Source organism: Endocarpon pusillum, assembly GCF_000464535.1.
Source record: "Endocarpon pusillum Z07020 unplaced genomic scaffold scaffold2274, whole genome shotgun sequence".
Taxonomy (NCBI): domain Eukaryota; kingdom Fungi; phylum Ascomycota; class Eurotiomycetes; order Verrucariales; family Verrucariaceae; genus Endocarpon; species Endocarpon pusillum.
In genome coordinates, this window is record NW_006916172.1 from 170,259 (window position 1) to 187,549 (window position 17,291).

A 17,291-nucleotide genomic window follows, 5' to 3' on the forward strand; every position below is an offset into this window, starting at 1 on the left:
TTGCGCCGCTTGTCAAGGTGTGTCAAGATATCCACGGTAAGAGCTTTGCTGGACGCCATTAAGTACTTTCCATCTGCGCTTTGTTCAGAGAACAACGGCATTGTTACCTCGTGGCGTATGCAAACATTATTTGTGGGGATGAGCCGGACAATGGCATTCTTGAGGCACTCCGGCAGAGAAAGTCTTTGTCCATGACCTACTATTATCTTGTGCGTCTAACGTAGGGTTTCGCTCAATGGAGTAGCCGGCATCTTCTGCTTCGAATAATGAACGTAGAATCGTCAAAAGTCAAGGCTACCATGAGACCCCTTGACAGATTTGCTAGGCCATATGATCACGAGTTTTCTCTATGATAAAGTGCCAATATATCTGTCGCCTAACCTCATCCATAAGCTTAGTCAGAGAGAGATCCAGACTTACGACTTGGGGCTCAGCGACAGAATTTATTGCAGTCTTTACCGCACAAGCTATTAGTAGCAGTGCACCATGAAATCTGTCAGCAACTAGGCCTTGGCATGCTCCCATACGTCGCCTGCCCAATCCATGACCGACAATACGTCTCATAAGTATATCAGAATGAAGAAACCCACTAACAAACATACTTCAAGAGCGTGACCGACGCAGCATACCAACTTCGACTTGCATGTAAATTCTTTCTTTCTAGATTCCAGGCTTAGCTAGCTAAGCCGTCTCGTATGCTGCTTCCTGATCATATCTTCGCCATGCCTCTGATCTATCGTGTGCCAAAACAGGCCAGACAAGCACCGGATGAAGGACTCAGCTCTGTGTTCTTGAATGCCCAGCTCTAGATAAATCCGATATTCTTCTTAATCGACGCGCGTGCCAATACCGGCGCTGGCAAAAAATAACAAGTATCAATGTAAGCTTCGAGTCGTCCAAACCCTTCCCCGTCATTCCCAACCCGCCATCTCACTCCCCGTCTTCATCCTCACCGCCGAACCCACCGCCGAACCGCCCACTTAACGCATCTTCAACTTCATCACCATCACCACCATCGTCATCGTCATCTTGAACATAATCCTCTGGATCGCCTTCACTCTCCTCTTCATCCTCATCGTCATCCCCGTCTTGACCAGCACCTCCAAAGCCACCGCCCATCGCTGTTCCGATCAGAGGCGAGTTGTATGTGCCGCTTGGTTGGAGGGAGCTGAGTGGGCTGTCCTCGTCGTTTTCAGATAGGACGCCAATCAGCTCTTCTTCGCCTTCTAGTGGCGTTGATGCTGGTGCTGGTGCTGGTACGGCGGGTTGGGACGGTGCGGATTCGGCAGAGGATGGTGGAGGAGCTTGGCTTTGTTGCTGTTGATGTTGCGTAGCCTGCGAGGTCGATGGGGTTGGGAGCTGTGCTGCGGGACGGTTGGTGTTGGTATTGGTATTCGAGGAGACAGCTGAAGCTGGTCTGCTGGGCGGGGAGGCTGAAGATGTCACTGAAGCTGCTGATGGCCGGACTGGTGACGCAGTAGTAGGGTCACTACTCCCAACCACACTACTCTCTCGCGACGAGGCACTTCTGGTAGGCTTCCTCTTCCCCGCCGTCCTCCGACTCTCCATACTCGCCTCCCTCACCCCCGCCATATCATCGGGAAACATCTTACTCAGGGCCTCGTAATTTAGCCGTCTGGAATAACCCCTCTGCTCCAGCATGCCCTTCATAGCAATGCTAGCCGCCCTCCTCGCTCTGGCTGATTCATCTTGCTCCTCCCCCCCACCTCCCGCTGTACTCTCGCTCCCCGCCCTCCCATCAGCATCGTTATTCTTCAGGTAACTTACATCCCCCAACCTTCTGCCCCTCCGCCTCTTCTTCTTCTGACCATTCGCCGTCGACGAACCGGGCTCGATTCCCGCAGCGATATCAGCAGCATCTTGTAGTTGTTTTTTGATGCGCTTCGCGTGCTCGTCGCGCAGCCATTGCTTGTTTTCTTCAACCCAGATGCACTCTTTGATTCGGACTTCTGGTTCCGAGAGGATCACGTTGGCGATTTCGGGGTCGGAGTCGAATTCGTCGGAGAGGATTTCCGGGTCCATTCGGACCTCTGTGGATTTGGAGTGGGTGGCTTCTTGTTGCGTGATGATTAGAGCGTTCGAATTCGGACCGGGTGGTTGGTTGGAGGTATCTACGCTGGCTGTTTGCTGTGAGGACGAAGCGGGTGGTTGGTTGAATTTGTCAGGCGCGGCATTCGAAGATGGCTCGGGAACAGGTGTTGATCTGGCCGATGGTGCAGGCGTGACGGAAGGTGTGGCACGTTGCATAGCTTCACTGTTCATGGTGTCAAGGATGTCATGTTCGATCTCAGCTTCAAGGGCCACTTCGGCATCTGTCTCGTCTGGGGCGTGCCTGTTCTTGGATCCCTTTGGCCTGCCAGGTCGTCGTGGTCTATCAGGCTGTTGTGCTGAGGTTTGCGCCGTAGTCGAGCTTTGATTTGAACCACTTCCCTGAGCTTCTTCCACTTGTGCTGCGGCACTATTGACCGCAGCTGTCAATGCAGCAGCCACCGCTTCGTCGGATGGTGGCTCTTGAGAAGCTGCATCACGAAGGGATGGATCGATGGGTATGTCTGGAATAGCAAAACCGTCCTTATCAACTCGTCCCTTCTTCCTTGGGCGCTCTTCATTCTCTTCTTCGCTATTCTCAATCTCAGCCGCAGTTTCTGGAGCTTGATTCTTCCTCTTTCGTCCTGTTTTCTTTGGCCGCTTTCCTTCACCGTTCGCCCTCTGGAATGCCGGAGGATCTGAAGGAGCAGTGTGATCACCTTGCCTCATTTGCTGGACCGTCAACTTGCTGGTGGCGGTATGTTGGAACTCCTCTAGTCTGTTGTTCACAGTGACTTCACACACCTTGACAACAAGAACGACTTCTCGTACCGTCCGTCTGAAGTTATTCATTCGTGCGGCTAGAATCAGCGCTGCTCCACAGATGCCAGCCGGCCGTCTTCCGGTGGTCATCCAATCTCTGTCCATTCGTTGCACCAGTCGGATAGCATCTTCAGTAACCTTTCCAACGAGAGATCCAAATTCTAGGTCCCTCGCAAAGCGTCGGATCAAGTTTTCTGGATTGATAGGATCCACATAGCCAGAGCTTGAAACACTTCCATCTGCGTTGCCCCAGATAGCACGGACCAAACGATTGTAGATATTGCCCATTTTGAAGACGCTAACTTGTGGTGTCATTGTCTCCGCAAGGTCAATCAGCATGATTGTGTTAGTGTTCTTTTGCCGACGACATGCAATGTAGAGAGCAACGGCAGCAACGGTACGGATACTGCGTCCTTGCACAAAGTTCTTCCTATCCTTCTCTCTGTTTCCATCACTGTCATAGATCGCATGAGCCAGGCTTAGCTTGAAGATGTTCACTGCGGGGTCGGCCAGGTTTGCGGGTATTCGTAGATTGTTGATCAGAGAGTCGATTTCCCGTCTGGCGTTCAATGTCGTCAACTCACGAGAACTGAGCCCATCATGTGCCAAACCAGGGTGAGGTCCACCAGAGCTTTGGCCATGGGTACGACCCTCACCAACATAGGAGCCCTGAACGGCAGCGGCACCGCTGGATGTCTCACCGAACTGCAGGTCGCTGACAATGTTAGACTCTCGAGCAACAACACCACAAGTAGCGCAGACTGATCGTCCGTCATCCTCGATGATATTAGGGTCTGGACAAGCATTATTTGGACAAGTCAGTGAGACTCGCGATCGAGATGGTGTAGGTGCATTGAGACTTGGTGGGCGAATGAACGCTGGTTGACCGGGAGTACGTTTTATTGTCGCAAGTCGAGGGACATGTCTGCGAGGACCTTTGAATCGTGATGTCTGAGGCGATGGTGCCGATGCTGTAGACATTGACGAAGTAGAATGAGGGACAGGATTGAAGACCCCCAGGCGTTATGTGTTCGGAGGATGTTGCTTCATCAAAGTGTGTCTGCTCGCGCAGATGCAGACTTTTGAAACAAAGGTTGAAATAATTAACTTACTCAATAAGGAAATGGCGATGGAGTGGCAGAAGGTGAAGGCTGCTTGGATGCTGCAGTTGAAGTTGTCAAAGAGAGCACAAACTGTTGTGTGGGTCAGCGGCTTGGATTGTGCGAGGCGCCATTGCCATGTGACTCACCAATAGCTTGTCCGCCGACTCATGCTGGGAGTCTTGATGTTCGAATCGTCGCCCCAAAAGACAAAGATATCTTGTCAGTACACAGAGGTACTCGTCTTGCTTGTGGAACCAGCAATGTGCTGAATTGATTATGTCTGAGAGGTTTTGCAATTGGTGGATTTTCGTTCAGGCAAAGGTAGTTGCACAATTTATGAGGGTTGGTTTTTTTCTGCCAAGCTTCCTTAGCTTGGCACAATTGTCACAATCCCCAATAACAATTGATGGTTATACTGACAATAGCACAAAATGAATGGCAAGTGAGAATATGTTCCTATTCTAACAACATTTTTGGGCGCGGCTCTCAGGATCACACTAGTTCAGGCTCTGCCTTGATGGTCTGACTCTGCTATTTTGTTGATTGGGGTCCGTCATGAAGCCAATTACCATGGCCAGGAATATATGGTGGTTACAATACTCGGTCATTACTCGAGACCTGCACCATAGCCGCACTGTCCCTCTATCTACGGATCCAGGTTATGCGATGCATTCATGCCAAAGGTGAGCGTGCCTTTTCCGCTGATGGGCACTGACCCGTCTCCTCTCACCATCGCCTCTCCACTTGATAGCCCTTATGTTGGACCAAAAGGACCGCGGCCCTCAGAGGACCGTTTACTAGCTTTTGTTTGACACCTCATAATGGCATTCATAATGACATCAAGCTCGGTCTGCCCAGTAACAGAAAATTCAACAGCTAGAGGATGGTTGTGTCTGTCTGAGAAGACGTAGGCAAAAGCATTCGATTGTTCAGCACAGCACCTCAACGCTAAGTGTTAGTTTAAAAAATCAATTCCTCACTCTTCACAATAGGTTGTAGTGATTCGACCTGCTGCTCAGCAAGGTCATGCCATGATTATGAAGCCGATATCGAAGAGATTTTCTTCAGCCTCGTGGCATGCCCTAAAATCAGGAAGCAACCCATTACGCATCTATCACAGCAGCTGTGCATCACGCATCAGAACTATGAGTGCCACTTGGTCCCATCGAAAAGTGCGTTGTAACTAGCGCTATCATATCTTTCCCAGAGAGACAGATTTGGTAGGGATATCATAACTACTTATTACTCTTCTACAACATGACATTCTTTGATTCGGGTGCCAGTTTGTGTTTTAGCTGTTAGTGCTGCTTTTACATATTCTACAATGCTTTCTACCACCTGGTAGTCATTGAAGTGTGGATGTATGATGACATTGAGAATCCATATAGGAAGGAACGTACTCTTGCGGCACCGAGTGAAGCGAGAGCATTCCACCATACAACTACGCGTTGCTAACCTAGTTAAATTATTTTGGGCCAAAGTTAATAATCGCTACTTACTTTAACCACTGGATGACGCCACTGTCTCATTTCATTTTACCGACTGCAAAAAGTAGGCACCACATACTGGTTGCAAGCGGGAGGCGTGCCTAGCGAGCCTGGAGCTTTGAAGGTCTGGCTGAAGGAGGAGCTGGTGGTGTGGATTGAATTGCCTGTGGAAGATAAAAACGAAGGGTGTGGTTAAAGGTAAATCCAAGTGGCCGCTGAGCATGCTGGCGAGACGGAGAAAGGGTACAGAATTGGGAACGTCAAGAATGCGCCACCGTCAAGGCCAGTGGCAGAATTCTGATGGCCGGTTGAGCATACCTTTGCACCGGACGCCTGCCTGCGAAAGCGGTACGCTTGTCGGAGCTTAGACCCGACCTACTCCATAAGATCAACCAACCAGTCTTCCCACTCCACCCCGTCCGGGAGTCCCATAGCTTCCAAGTGCTCCCGCGGCACACCCTCGCCAGCATTCTCCAGAACCTCGTACATGTCTACCTCATCGCAGTTGTTCCATCGAACTATATTGGCCTTGATCTTCGTGTACAACTCCACATCGTCCCGAGACTTGATTGTTGATGTCGGAGGGGGCATGCAGATATTCCACATAAACAAGAATTTCGGGTACGTCACATCCCTGAAAAGGCGCAGAAAGACTTCCTGTGCACAAGGGACTACAAATGCTTGACCGCTGATTAAAACGGAGAGATTCTGCTTTGTAGTCACAGGGAAGTCCACACCACGTATAGTTTCTGGCGGAAGGGCATGTCTTAGGGAAGTGCTGTTGGTGACGAAGGTGATATCCGGAGTGACTTTGATATCTGCTTACAAGATTCTAAAGAGGACTGGGACCGCAATGCGGCCTCCTTGTGGGCAATCTACGCCAACTCATACTTGACGGTCGCAGCAACTGCTTCGTCTGATCCCAGTCAAGGCCTCTTTCGCTCTAGGTCTACAGCAACACTGTCCAATGGAATCGTGGAGGTTGTGGCAGGTAACGGAAAACTCCGGGCCGGTACATATTGCTGTTATGATGAGGATGAATGGAGAGCCTTAGTGGACATAGCCCCTCTCAATCAACGCGCTTGGGTTCTGCAAGAGCGCATTATCTAGCCTCGTGCTGTGCACTTCACAGATACGCAGGTTCTCTTCGAATGCTTCGAGTTTAAAGCTTCTGAGAGGTTTGCACAAGGCATTCCGCCAAGATATGGAAGTTCCAGCGCGCGTGACTGGTACCCGTGGGCAAGTCCTTCCGAGGTAGAGCCAGAGGAGCTGTTGCCTATGTGGCAGGCATTCGTGCAAGACTACGTCTACATGAATCTGACTTACCCGTCCGACAAGATGGTAGCCATATCTGCTCTGGCGAGACAAGTCTCTACCCTCGTACCAAGTTCGGGAGAATACCTGGCCGGCCTTTGGGAGTACAGCCTTCTCGGTCAATTGTGCTGGGAGTCATCGCTGCACGCCACCCGAGCATCGGAGCACAGAGCGCCGTCTTGGTCATGGATGTCTATCGACGGTCCGATCCTTTCGAGCTTTAAACAAAATGCCACAAGGGTGAAGGCAGTGGCGAGGCTGCTCAATGCCACCACCGAATGGACAACAAGCCCCTTCACTTCAGTCGTAGGGGGTTATCTGCGTTTGTCGGCCCCGCTACTGCGTGTCGATACAATGGAACCTCAACCAGACCGCCCTGACGAGAGACCTAGGCGGAGCACATCTGGACCTGATGCCGAACTGATTGAAATGATCAGGTCGAACGATCACCCGGACTACACTGGAGAGACAATGCTGTCGTTTGGCATTTCTCAAGACGGGCTTCCCACAGGCCCGAACGGAAGCAACATCATCGGAGATGGATCCCAAGGTTGGTACGATAATATCCCACGGATCAGACAACATTGTCGCCATAAACACACCGCCAAGAAATCCCAAATGCACTTACAAGATGAAATTCGGTACGATCAGGCTGGACGAGGAGATCGAGCTTGAGAAGCTCGTTCAGCTGAAGCCCGTCTTTCTCCCTGTCTTCTGCATCTTTGACTCAACCTTCGGTGAGTGGGAAATTGAGATTTTAAGGGGCCTGATACTGGCAAAAGCCGAAGACCAAGGGCCTGGTACATACCGCAGGATTGGAGTGGCAGAAATCAATGAGTACGAGCTTGCTGAATTCCTGTGCTCGCTAGGCAATCAAGAATACGAAGACGACACCGAAAATGTGGTACAACAACAGAGCGGGAGCCATGATATCGTAACGGCAAATCTCTCAGCCAGCGACAGAATCAAGCTCGACGAGTTTGTGCCAGAGCGATGGACTGGTAAAGAACTGCCACTGGAGAACATGCCACGAGACTTCCTCTGCCACGAGGTCGTCATTGTGTGAGCAGACAACTCTCATGATGTGACCGGCGGCCGAATTCAATGCACACACCAATTTAGCCGCATCCGGTTTACACCCTTACTTCCCTTCCCATCCGCCCTGAAGAGGTATGGCGCGGACTTCAATCCCTCCACCTTCTCACTTGCCTTGGCTAACCCACAATTTTCGACGCTTTCAAAGCCGTAGATGATGGGGTCGCGTGCAGGGGCGATGTGTGTGCGGGAAGGGATCGAGAGAGTGAAGGTTGGGTTGTCACTAAGGTAGGAGGTTGGGCAGCAGAGGTACTCGGAGCGATGGTGGTCGTTCGAGAGAAGGGGAGAGAATACTTGTAGCAGATGCGTTAAGACGGCGCGGCGGTTGAAATGCCTTCTGACAAGATCAAGACAAAGACAGTGGATGATGTCGAAATCAAATCGCGACATAGTAGAATGAGAAGGTTTGCACTAAAGCCATCTTTTATACAGGTCCAACAACTCTGAAACTAGGAGGTCAAACGGCGCGACAGCAAGATTTGTTTGCGTGCTTGGGCTTTCAAATAAACAATGATCGAAGCCACTGCTGCTGTGTGACATGTACAGGACGGTAATGAACCCAGCGACCTAGAAGGACCGGAGCTAGGTGCGAAAATTCTTGATGGTAAGTATGACGGTTGTGCCTAACGACTCAGAGTCGAAGTGTGATGATTGCGCGGGCTTAGCATGGCGGCGAAGCTCAATAATCACGTGCAGTGGTTATGGCTGTCATGGCGTGGGTACTTGTCTTGACAAAGTCAACATACTTTGTTGTGTTTTCAACTTGAAGACGTTACTACTAACTACTAGTAGTCAACGTATATTGATTTTCAGACTGGTACAAGAAAGAGACGGATCGAACTGCGATTCTGCGGAGAAGGTAGGCTCGAGATCTTGAAAGAGTTGAAGGCAGAATGGGATCCCACCAGAGTTTCTACGACCCTGGTAGTTACTTGATTAGTCCTTGTCACGGTAAAGCTATTAATGAGCAACATCTCTCCTGCCTGATAGTCAGTATGAGTTTACCTTTCGACTGTACGCATACCAAAATGAAAGGAATGCAATTTTTTTTACCCAGCCTCAAGCCACGGCTATCATCTGACACTTGTCAAGATTGAATGCTTCTCCATTCATGATGCCATGCACATACGCATCCCCGACAAGCTGCCAACGCGTTCCCGTCCATCGGAGAATGACAGGAACATGTCCACCTTGGAATAGAACGATGGAGTCACCGATCACGGCTTCACCTGATGCAAGCCCCACGAAGCCTTTCTCGGTCTTCATCATTCTCCTCCGCCGTACCGCCATTGCCATCCTCGCAGCGAACCCCCAAGTCGCATACCCGCCCGTCAGCGGACTGGTCAAACGCCCACGAAATCCATCGGACATGGCGGAGACGGTCAACATGACGTATGACGCGGCAATGTACGTCTTACGATAGTTTTGCAGGCCCACCCAGTGCAGCATGCGGAAGCGTTTGGTGGTGCGGTCAAAATCGTGGAATTGACCTCGCAGCTCTTCGTAACTCTGGGCAGGACAGCCGCCGACAAGGGTTTGCCAGTAGACATCCAACTTGCTTTCGCCAGTGAAGTATTTGGACCACGATCGGGCACCCGACACGTGTTCCCACTCGTTGAGAATTGTTTGCTCCTTGGGGATTTTGGTGAGGTAATTCGATTCCGTATCTGCGTCGTGCAAAGATCCGACTTTGATGATGCGATCCACCACCATCCCATTCATTGCGAGCAGCCTGCCATCTGAAGAGAATTTCGGATCAGGTATGGTGTCCTTGGAAGCCTTCGAGCGAAATAGATAGTCGCCCGAAAAGTCTCGCGCTCTGAAGGAGGTTGAGTGGCTTGAGAGCGACCAGTCTGGAACCCACGAAGGCAACCCAGCTACGTTTGATGACGTAGAAGGACGTGGCACGCTGAGGAGTGCCAGGTCCGCAGATTGCTTCAGGATTTTGATGGCCAGGTCTCTGTATACCTCTGCTGTATCGAGTCTATAATCCGTTTGGACATCGAGACCATCAGCTCCAGCATCACGCGCGAGTCCGCATAGAGCAAAAACCTTATCCCTTGAGTCGCTTGCTCCGCAGTTCCGGTGTTGAAGGAGAAGGTCCAACAGTCTTTGCTCAGATCCCCGCTTGACGGCCTGACACACTGTAAGTAGACCTATTGCATACTCCAGCTTTCCAGGGTTCATAATTGTCATGAGACTCGGCTGCTTAAGGGAGAATGCAAATGCGTCCAAGAACTCAGCCCATGAAACTGATCTTGTACCAAGCAGTAAGATAGCGTCGGATGCAACAGCGGCCTCCTGTAAAATCCAAGTCCGGGTGAACCACGGCCTTTCTAATAGTTCGAAAAATGCTTTATATATTGTGGTGAACGCTTGGTTGGGCTGGGCTTGGATACCATGAATCTCATATATCTGTGTTGCGAAATGATCTAGCAGGCGTATGTCTGCAGACTGATGCAATACTTCGACAGCGGTAGCTGGCTCTTTGGAGGCCGCTGCCAGGTAGTGGACAAGATCCAGAGCGAGCTCTCCCGGGCCGTTCCTACTCGCTGGACCAAGCCAGATCACGACCCTTGTAGCCTTCCGATAGATATCCCGCATGAGAGAGACCTGGTGGGTCTTCTCCACTTCGTTGGACTGGTCGATACAGATTGCATCAGCCCAAATCACTCTCGGCTCTCTAGGATCACGAAGATGGCGTAACGCCGTCTCGAGACTTTGTGAGATGTCCAGATGAGCGTCGTTGCACACGATGGCAGTGGTCTTACCCTGATGGCCCCAAGTGTAAGAGAGAGCCTCGTAAGACGGAGGATTTCTAAGACAAGTGGGCACCATCTTACACGCGACCTTCTGGTCGCTTGGACCTGGAAGTAGCTTAAGGAGACGAATGATGGGGCCATCAGATGTTGTAGGTAATGGCTGATAGGTGAAGACTTCCAAAGGGGACTTGCTCATCTTGCCAAGTTGAGATGAATCCAGAGTCATTCAATCATGTGTTTTTCTCTAGCAGCGAAGCGAGCTCCCTTGACTATATTTAAATATTCAAACTTATAGTCCATCCGCAGTCTAACGGAAGACGTCTTGTCTGGAGGATGAGCTACTCGGGTTGCACTAGATCGGCATGCTTTATCTGCGTAAGTAGCACTGGCAGAAAGAGACCCCCTTAAAATAATGCTAAGGGAGTCGCCAGAGTGCGCTTGAACCGAGCTTAACCGCAAGATTGCTTAGAGTGTATAAAGATATGTAGTTGTATAATACTCTGCAAGAGCTGCATAGAAAGCAGGTTGTTCTATCTAACTAATAAGAGATGAGTGTGTGTAGACATATGTACAATACGAAGTTGTGCATCACAGGTTGTTAAACTACGCTAAGAGATAACGTGCCAAGAACATTGTTGGAAAGCCGTACCGTGACTCTTCTTTAGCCCCGACCTAAAAAGGCAACTGAACTTTAATGGGCGGTCTAACCGCATTCACTGAAAAAGGGTCTTCGCAGAACGGAGACGAATGCAGGGGCTTCGCGTACAAATTCAACCAATGAGCGCTCATACAGTTTGACAAAATAAGATCCCGTAATATCTGCATAGGCCTTCGCGACAAGCTTGACAACGGGCTTTGAGTGCAGACAACACGTGGTGAGGAGTCAAAGGACCAGTGCTAATGATTGAATATCGCAACACTTGAAGACTGATATGCAAGGGTCTGGAAGCTTTTTACGTCAATAACCTTCAGATCAGTGGCCAGACCAGGCCAGCCAGACTGTTCCTAATTTGTCGGGCCATGACAAGTTTCCCCATTTGGATAGGAGGACCTAGCAGCTGGCGCTCTACTCGCTAAGTAGTATAAACAGCTAAAAGGAATGGTATCCGGCAAGATTGAAAGAAAGGAGAATTTGGGTCTCAAGGTGGCTTTGTTGATATTCAAAGCTAAGGACGCTAATGTTCCTGTAGTTCGTGACTGATAGGTTCTGAACGTTCTGAAAGATTCGCCATTAGCCATGTAATGTTCAGCTGAGTGTTAGCATTGGGTGGACACATGAACAGGTCAGGATAATCAAACTTCGAAGAGGACTAATTCTGCTACAGATTAAGTTTTTCCCTTCCTACTTGGAAGTAGCTGGGGTCCTCTTTCAGTAATCTGCTAACTAACATAATGATAGTGATGAACCAGGAGACCGGCGAGCTGAGGCAGGACATACCCAGTAACTCTTCCTAGGTTAGTAGGGAAGACGGTCTAGTACGAATACGGCAAACCCCTGAAAAATCCGGAATCTCGGCTGTCAATTAATAGATTTAGAAACATTGATTAAGACTAGATAGTACTAGCCTCTCCATGTCATTACCACTTCCATGGGCCACTGATTTCCCGATTCAGACGGGCCAAGTTTTACACATTTCCCTGTCGCCGGGTATACCGAAGCCTTGCTCGGATTGAGATATGATTTCTCTAATCATTGACTTCGTGATTGCTTCACCAGTCTTGCTTGACGCCCGACGGAAGGAGTTTGCTGCCAGGCAAACGATACTCGCAAATCGGCGACAGCAAGTTCTACGCATTAGCTCCGGCTGTGGGGTTAATGAAGACCTACCAAGCTAGCTGTTAGCCAGGGGCCGGTCTATTGAATCATTAATATTCCCCCAGAACCACTATTGTCTGTCTCTAGCGTCGAGCGGATCAGGAGTACAAAGAGAGGAACAATGCCTTCCCAAGATTAATCTGATACCATCTGTAGGTTGAAAGTCCATTGTGATACCTCGCCCTCAACGCCTACCCCTTCTGACATCAGCTGATTGACAATCGTCCTCCTCGCCATCATGCACCATTCTATGGTCTTCGTGGTCGGCCTGCTCGCCGCGGTCAATGCCTCGGTCGTCAAGAAACGAACCGTCTGCGAGCAGGACAACTGCCTCCGAGCGCTGCTGAACCCGACTCGCCCTGTGGCCTCCTTCTGTTCGGCCTTCCTGTCCACCTCAACACATCCGCTGCCGACCTTCGTCACCCCGTGTTCCTCCAGTCTGCCGAGGATTAGCAGCGCCTGTGACTGTGCTCTTGGACGGACTTCCAGTCCTCAGCCCACCACCGCCCCAAGCACCACCCTGACTTGCACAGCTGAAACGTAAGCCTCATTCCCTTGTACATGCTGCCCGATGCAAGGCGCCATTTGGCTGACCAGTCATATTGCAGAACGACCCTCACTATTCCAGGAGCTGGGGAAATAACAACGGTGACGGTACCAACGACGGTGACGCTTCCGGGCGAGGACCAAGTCACCACCGTCACTGTGCCAGGAGCTGGGGAAATAACAACGGTGACGGTACCAACGACGGTGACGCTTCCGGGCGAGGACCAAGTCACCACCGTCACTGTGCCAGGAGCTGGGGAAATAACAACGGTGACGGTGCCAACGACGGTAACACTTCCGGGCGAGAACCAAGTCACCACCATCACGATTGACGGGAAATTAACAACGGTAACGGTGCCAACGACGGTGACACTTCCGGGCGACGACCAACTTACCACCGTCACAATCCCCACAACCGTAACCCTTCCTCTCGATGCAGAAACCGTAACCCTCCCCGCGCAAACAGTCACGTAAGCTCCCTCACCTGTACCAAATCCCGCTATTTCAATGTTAGCTAACCAAACCCCTTCCCAACCTCCAGACTCCCAGGAACAACCGTGACAGTGCCCGCACAACCCTGCCCCACCCCCGAAGAGACCGGGATCCCCAAATCCGTGCCGCCCTACACCTACCTGCAATGCACCAACAACGGCGGCGCTCAGCGTGCCCTCAATGGCCCCGAGAGCACATCCAACAACCAAACTCCCGCCGCCTGCGCGAGCACGTGCGCCGGGTTCACGTACTTTGGCGTGACGCAGGGAAACCAATGTGTTTGTGGCAACGAGCTGAATCCGCGGAGCAATAACCCGAATGACAACGCGTGCAATCTGCCGTGTACGGGGAATAACAAGCAGCTCTGTGGGGGAAATGCGCATATCCAGGTCTACCAGAAGTGAGGGGGATAGGAGGATATGATGGGCGTTGATAAGGGAAGACCGGCTATTTGCTGGGAAAAGATATCACTTACTGCGTGTTGTAGATTAAATGAGATTAATTATTGTAATTACTAGGTCATACTCCATGCGATTTTGTGGGGTGTTTCCCAAAACAAAATCTGTTTTCTGTTGCATTCGAGTGGTGTAAGGGTTTGGCACAATGAGAGCTGCACATTCGAGATGCTTTTTCGCTTTCATGAGCAACTAGAGTTAAGCATAATTTTAGATAAAAAACACACCTCAAAGAGATATGGACAACTTCCAATCGGCTCTGAAGGTCGTTATCGAGGATGATGGGCGAGGTATAAGATGAACTGAGCCTTGAAGCGCATGGGTGATGAACTGCTAGAGAAACAATTGAGGTAGAAAGAAAAGTTTCGGTGAGACCATTTGGTCAGAAAGGCCTGTGCAAGAGAAGCACCGCCTATCCCTTGTTAGAAGAGCAAAGCAACGGTGTGACGAGCTGGAGGAATATTCGCAGGGCTCTCAGAATAGCTTTGGTGTGACCTTCTGCGGAGAGGGCGCAGAAAGCAAGCTGTTCTATCTCATTAGGGGCAGCGTGCATAGATACACGTACAAATTCGTCGTGTGGTACAGAGTACTCCGTACGGCGAAATTAGAAGCGATATTGCGGGAGAAATTGACCAATCAAAGGCAGGCGGAACGCAGGGATTACGCGTAGAAAAATTGGCCAGTGAGCGCTCATACGGTCTGACCGATTAGTATGCTGCAAGATGCCCATTCCCGCGGAATGAACACTTCAAGAAACATACAATCCGAAACAACTGTAAAGCGGTGAACAACGTACAGGTGCAGGGCAGCGCATATTACCTGCAGTGAACCTGCTGTGCAGAGTGCGTAGAAAAGCAAGTTGTTCGATAATTAGGGGGGTAGAGAGCGTAGATCTATGTACGATTGGCTTTACCGTACAGCGAAATTAGAAGCGAAATTGCAGTAGAAATTGACCAATCAAAAGCAGGCGAAACGCAGGGACACCGCGTATGAAACCTGGCCAATAGGCCCTCTCAGAAGTTCAACACCTGCATATTCGAGTTCCATCCTGTTTGGAAGGTAGCGTACGGCCCAGACCAACCTTTGCCAGCGGCAATGGGATTCAAGACTCGCTCGAAGATCCAGCCCTTCTAATTTGTGGGAGTCTTCTCGCCTAATCGTATCTCAATCGTGCGGACTCTGTCGTGCGGTATGGAGGAAAAGTCTAGACAGCCTTGCGGTCAGCTGTCGGCTCTGGGTACGGACTATTCTCCCTAGCTTCCCAAGATTATGGCTTATTCTAATGAGGTTGCGTATGATGATATCAGCTCTTTGTCGTTTCGCAGAGCCGATCGCTTACACGTCAGTCTTTCCATATCTACCAGAGATGATTGAAAGCTTTGGAGTGAGTAGCGATGGTATTGGCAAGTGGACCGGAATTTGCGCCGCCAGCTTTTCCTTCTGCCAGTTCCTTACCGCAATCACGTGGGGCCGGGCTTCAGATCGATTTGGTAGGAAGCGCACGATTCTCGCAGGGCTCCTTTGCACCATGATCACCAGCTTGATGTTCGGCTTTTCGACAACCTTGAGCTTAGCCCTTATCAGCAGGGCTCTCGCTGGTCTTGGTGGAGGTAATGGAGGAATCATTCGCACTGCAACGGCCGAGCTGGTACCTCAGAAGGACTTACAGCCCAGAGCTTTTAGTATCATGCCGCTTGTTTGGACCATTGGTAGTATGGTTGGGCCTGCTATGGGTGGGATGATAGCCGATCCTGCTCACAAATATCCCCTATCCTTTGGATCATCTTCGTTCTTTTTACGATTTCCTTATTCAGCTCCCAATTTGGCTACCTGCTGCCTCTTTGTACCTACCATTGCAGTTGGCTTTTTGTTTTTAAGAGAGACCCTTCATACTTCACAAAACGAGAACGACGTTGGATTGCATCTCGGTCGGGCGCTTCTAAGGCCTTGTTCTCGACAAATAAATCTTGGTCAACATCAGCCTTCCGAGTCGGTGTCTGGCTTCAATCAACAAGGGGCACATCAAGCAGTTTATGAAAGGCCAACTGAGCATGGCCGAGCACGCAACAGCCTTCAAAAGTCCGAGCCTCCTAGTCAACTTCAACAATTTACTTGGAAATCGGTCTTCACCTCGCAGTCGCAGATTAATCTCTTACAATACGGTCTCCTTGCGATGCACTCCGTAGCATATGATCAGCTACTCCCAGTGCTCATGCATCATCCACGCTCATCCACTGCCCCTATGAGCCATGGAAGGCAAAATTGGTTTCTCTTTACTGATGGCTTTGCAATGAGCTCCAGCAGAATTGGATTGTTGTTGATGGTCAATGGAATGGTGGGAATGGTATTGCAATTTGTCGTGTTTCCCCCCACCGTCAAGAAACTTGGTGTACTCCCCTGCCTTAGAGTTGGCGCTATTGCCTTTGTCTTTCTGTATGCTTTAGTTCCATTCGCGGCTCTTATCCCTTCGGCCACTGCACGAGAAGCTGCTCTCTTAGCCATCATGATCTTTAAGACTTTGCTCACAGTCTTCGCCTGGCCATGCAGCACAATCCTCTTGACAAACTCTGCAACTAGCCCAGGAATTCTAGGAACTTTAAATGGTGTTGCGACCAGCACCGCTGCAATCGGACGCACAGTAGGACCAGCAATGGGTGGCGCTATGTTTACAATCGGGTTGAGCAAAGGCTCTATTGTCTTACCATGGTTAGCAATCGCTATGATGGCTGTGCTTGGTGTGATACCGCTTTTCTGGCTGAGACCCATTCGCCCATCTGCAAGAAAAAGTGAAGAAGTTGCAAACCGACATGATAATGAGGACATAAGAGTTGAAGATGAAGAGACCGAGCCGCTTCTGACTTCTTCAAAGCCTGGCACGGATGGACGCCATCTATGAAAGCATTGGGACCGCCTACAACTCGACTGAGGCAAAGCAAGTTCATTTTTTTTGTGGTCGACCTGTTACGGTCCTCGACAAGGCTAGGCTTGGTCAAGGTGTAGGATTGGTTGAGTGAGCAGGGAGTAACATTTATAGCAGAGGGTCAAGTATTATTGATCAACTGAATCAATGTACTTGAGGTGGCGCTATAAGAGGAACAATACATCTACCACTCCACCAAAAGGACAGCGCTTTTAGGTTGTGAACCTAACCGATAGATGTACCTTCAATAGCAGACTCTATGTGTGGTATCTTCGGAAGATACACCGTTTTCACCTCTCAAAAACCCAATCTCGGTTCCGTACCGATAAATATATAAGAGAAAATTGCAGTGACCAAACACATTGCTGCGATCTGCGATAAGGTCAGCGTCTTAGCTCTATAAAAGAATTTGATCATCACTCATACAACT

General features: G+C 50.1%; 5 protein-coding genes across 5 annotated transcripts; 3 read left to right on the forward strand and 2 right to left on the reverse strand.

Annotated features, from left to right (window-relative positions):
* Window positions 1-930: 930 nt before the first annotated feature.
* On the reverse strand, window positions 931-3,852 carry EPUS_04806 (uncharacterized protein; the record flags this gene model as incomplete). The annotated part of the gene is made up of 1 exon (XM_007803450.1): window positions 931-3,852. One exon carries the CDS (start codon window positions 3,850-3,852, stop codon window positions 931-933), a length of 2,922 nt encoding a protein of 973 aa, XP_007801641.1.
* Window positions 3,853-5,727: 1,875 nt separating this feature from the next.
* EPUS_04807 (uncharacterized protein) lies at window positions 5,728-8,024 on the forward strand (the record flags this gene model as incomplete). The annotated part of the gene is made up of 5 exons (XM_007803451.1): window positions 5,728-5,809; window positions 6,300-6,547; window positions 6,602-7,329; window positions 7,427-7,837; window positions 7,898-8,024. The coding sequence occupies 5 exons, from the start codon at window positions 5,728-5,730 to the stop codon at window positions 8,022-8,024; spliced, it is 1,596 nt and encodes a 531-aa protein (XP_007801642.1).
* A 905-nt stretch (window positions 8,025-8,929) lies between these two features.
* Window positions 8,930-10,828, reverse strand: EPUS_04808 (uncharacterized protein; the record flags this gene model as incomplete). Its single annotated transcript, XM_007803452.1, has 1 exon — window positions 8,930-10,828. One exon carries the CDS (start codon window positions 10,826-10,828, stop codon window positions 8,930-8,932), a length of 1,899 nt encoding a protein of 632 aa, XP_007801643.1.
* Window positions 10,829-12,686: 1,858 nt separating this feature from the next.
* EPUS_04809 (uncharacterized protein) lies at window positions 12,687-13,890 on the forward strand (the record flags this gene model as incomplete). Its single annotated transcript, XM_007803453.1, has 3 exons — window positions 12,687-12,988; window positions 13,057-13,464; window positions 13,536-13,890. The coding sequence occupies 3 exons, from the start codon at window positions 12,687-12,689 to the stop codon at window positions 13,888-13,890; spliced, it is 1,065 nt and encodes a 354-aa protein (XP_007801644.1).
* A 1,417-nt stretch (window positions 13,891-15,307) lies between these two features.
* On the forward strand, window positions 15,308-16,837 carry EPUS_04810 (uncharacterized protein; the record flags this gene model as incomplete). Its single annotated transcript, XM_007803454.1, has 1 exon — window positions 15,308-16,837. One exon carries the CDS (start codon window positions 15,308-15,310, stop codon window positions 16,835-16,837), a length of 1,530 nt encoding a protein of 509 aa, XP_007801645.1.
* Window positions 16,838-17,291: the final 454 nt, after the last annotated feature.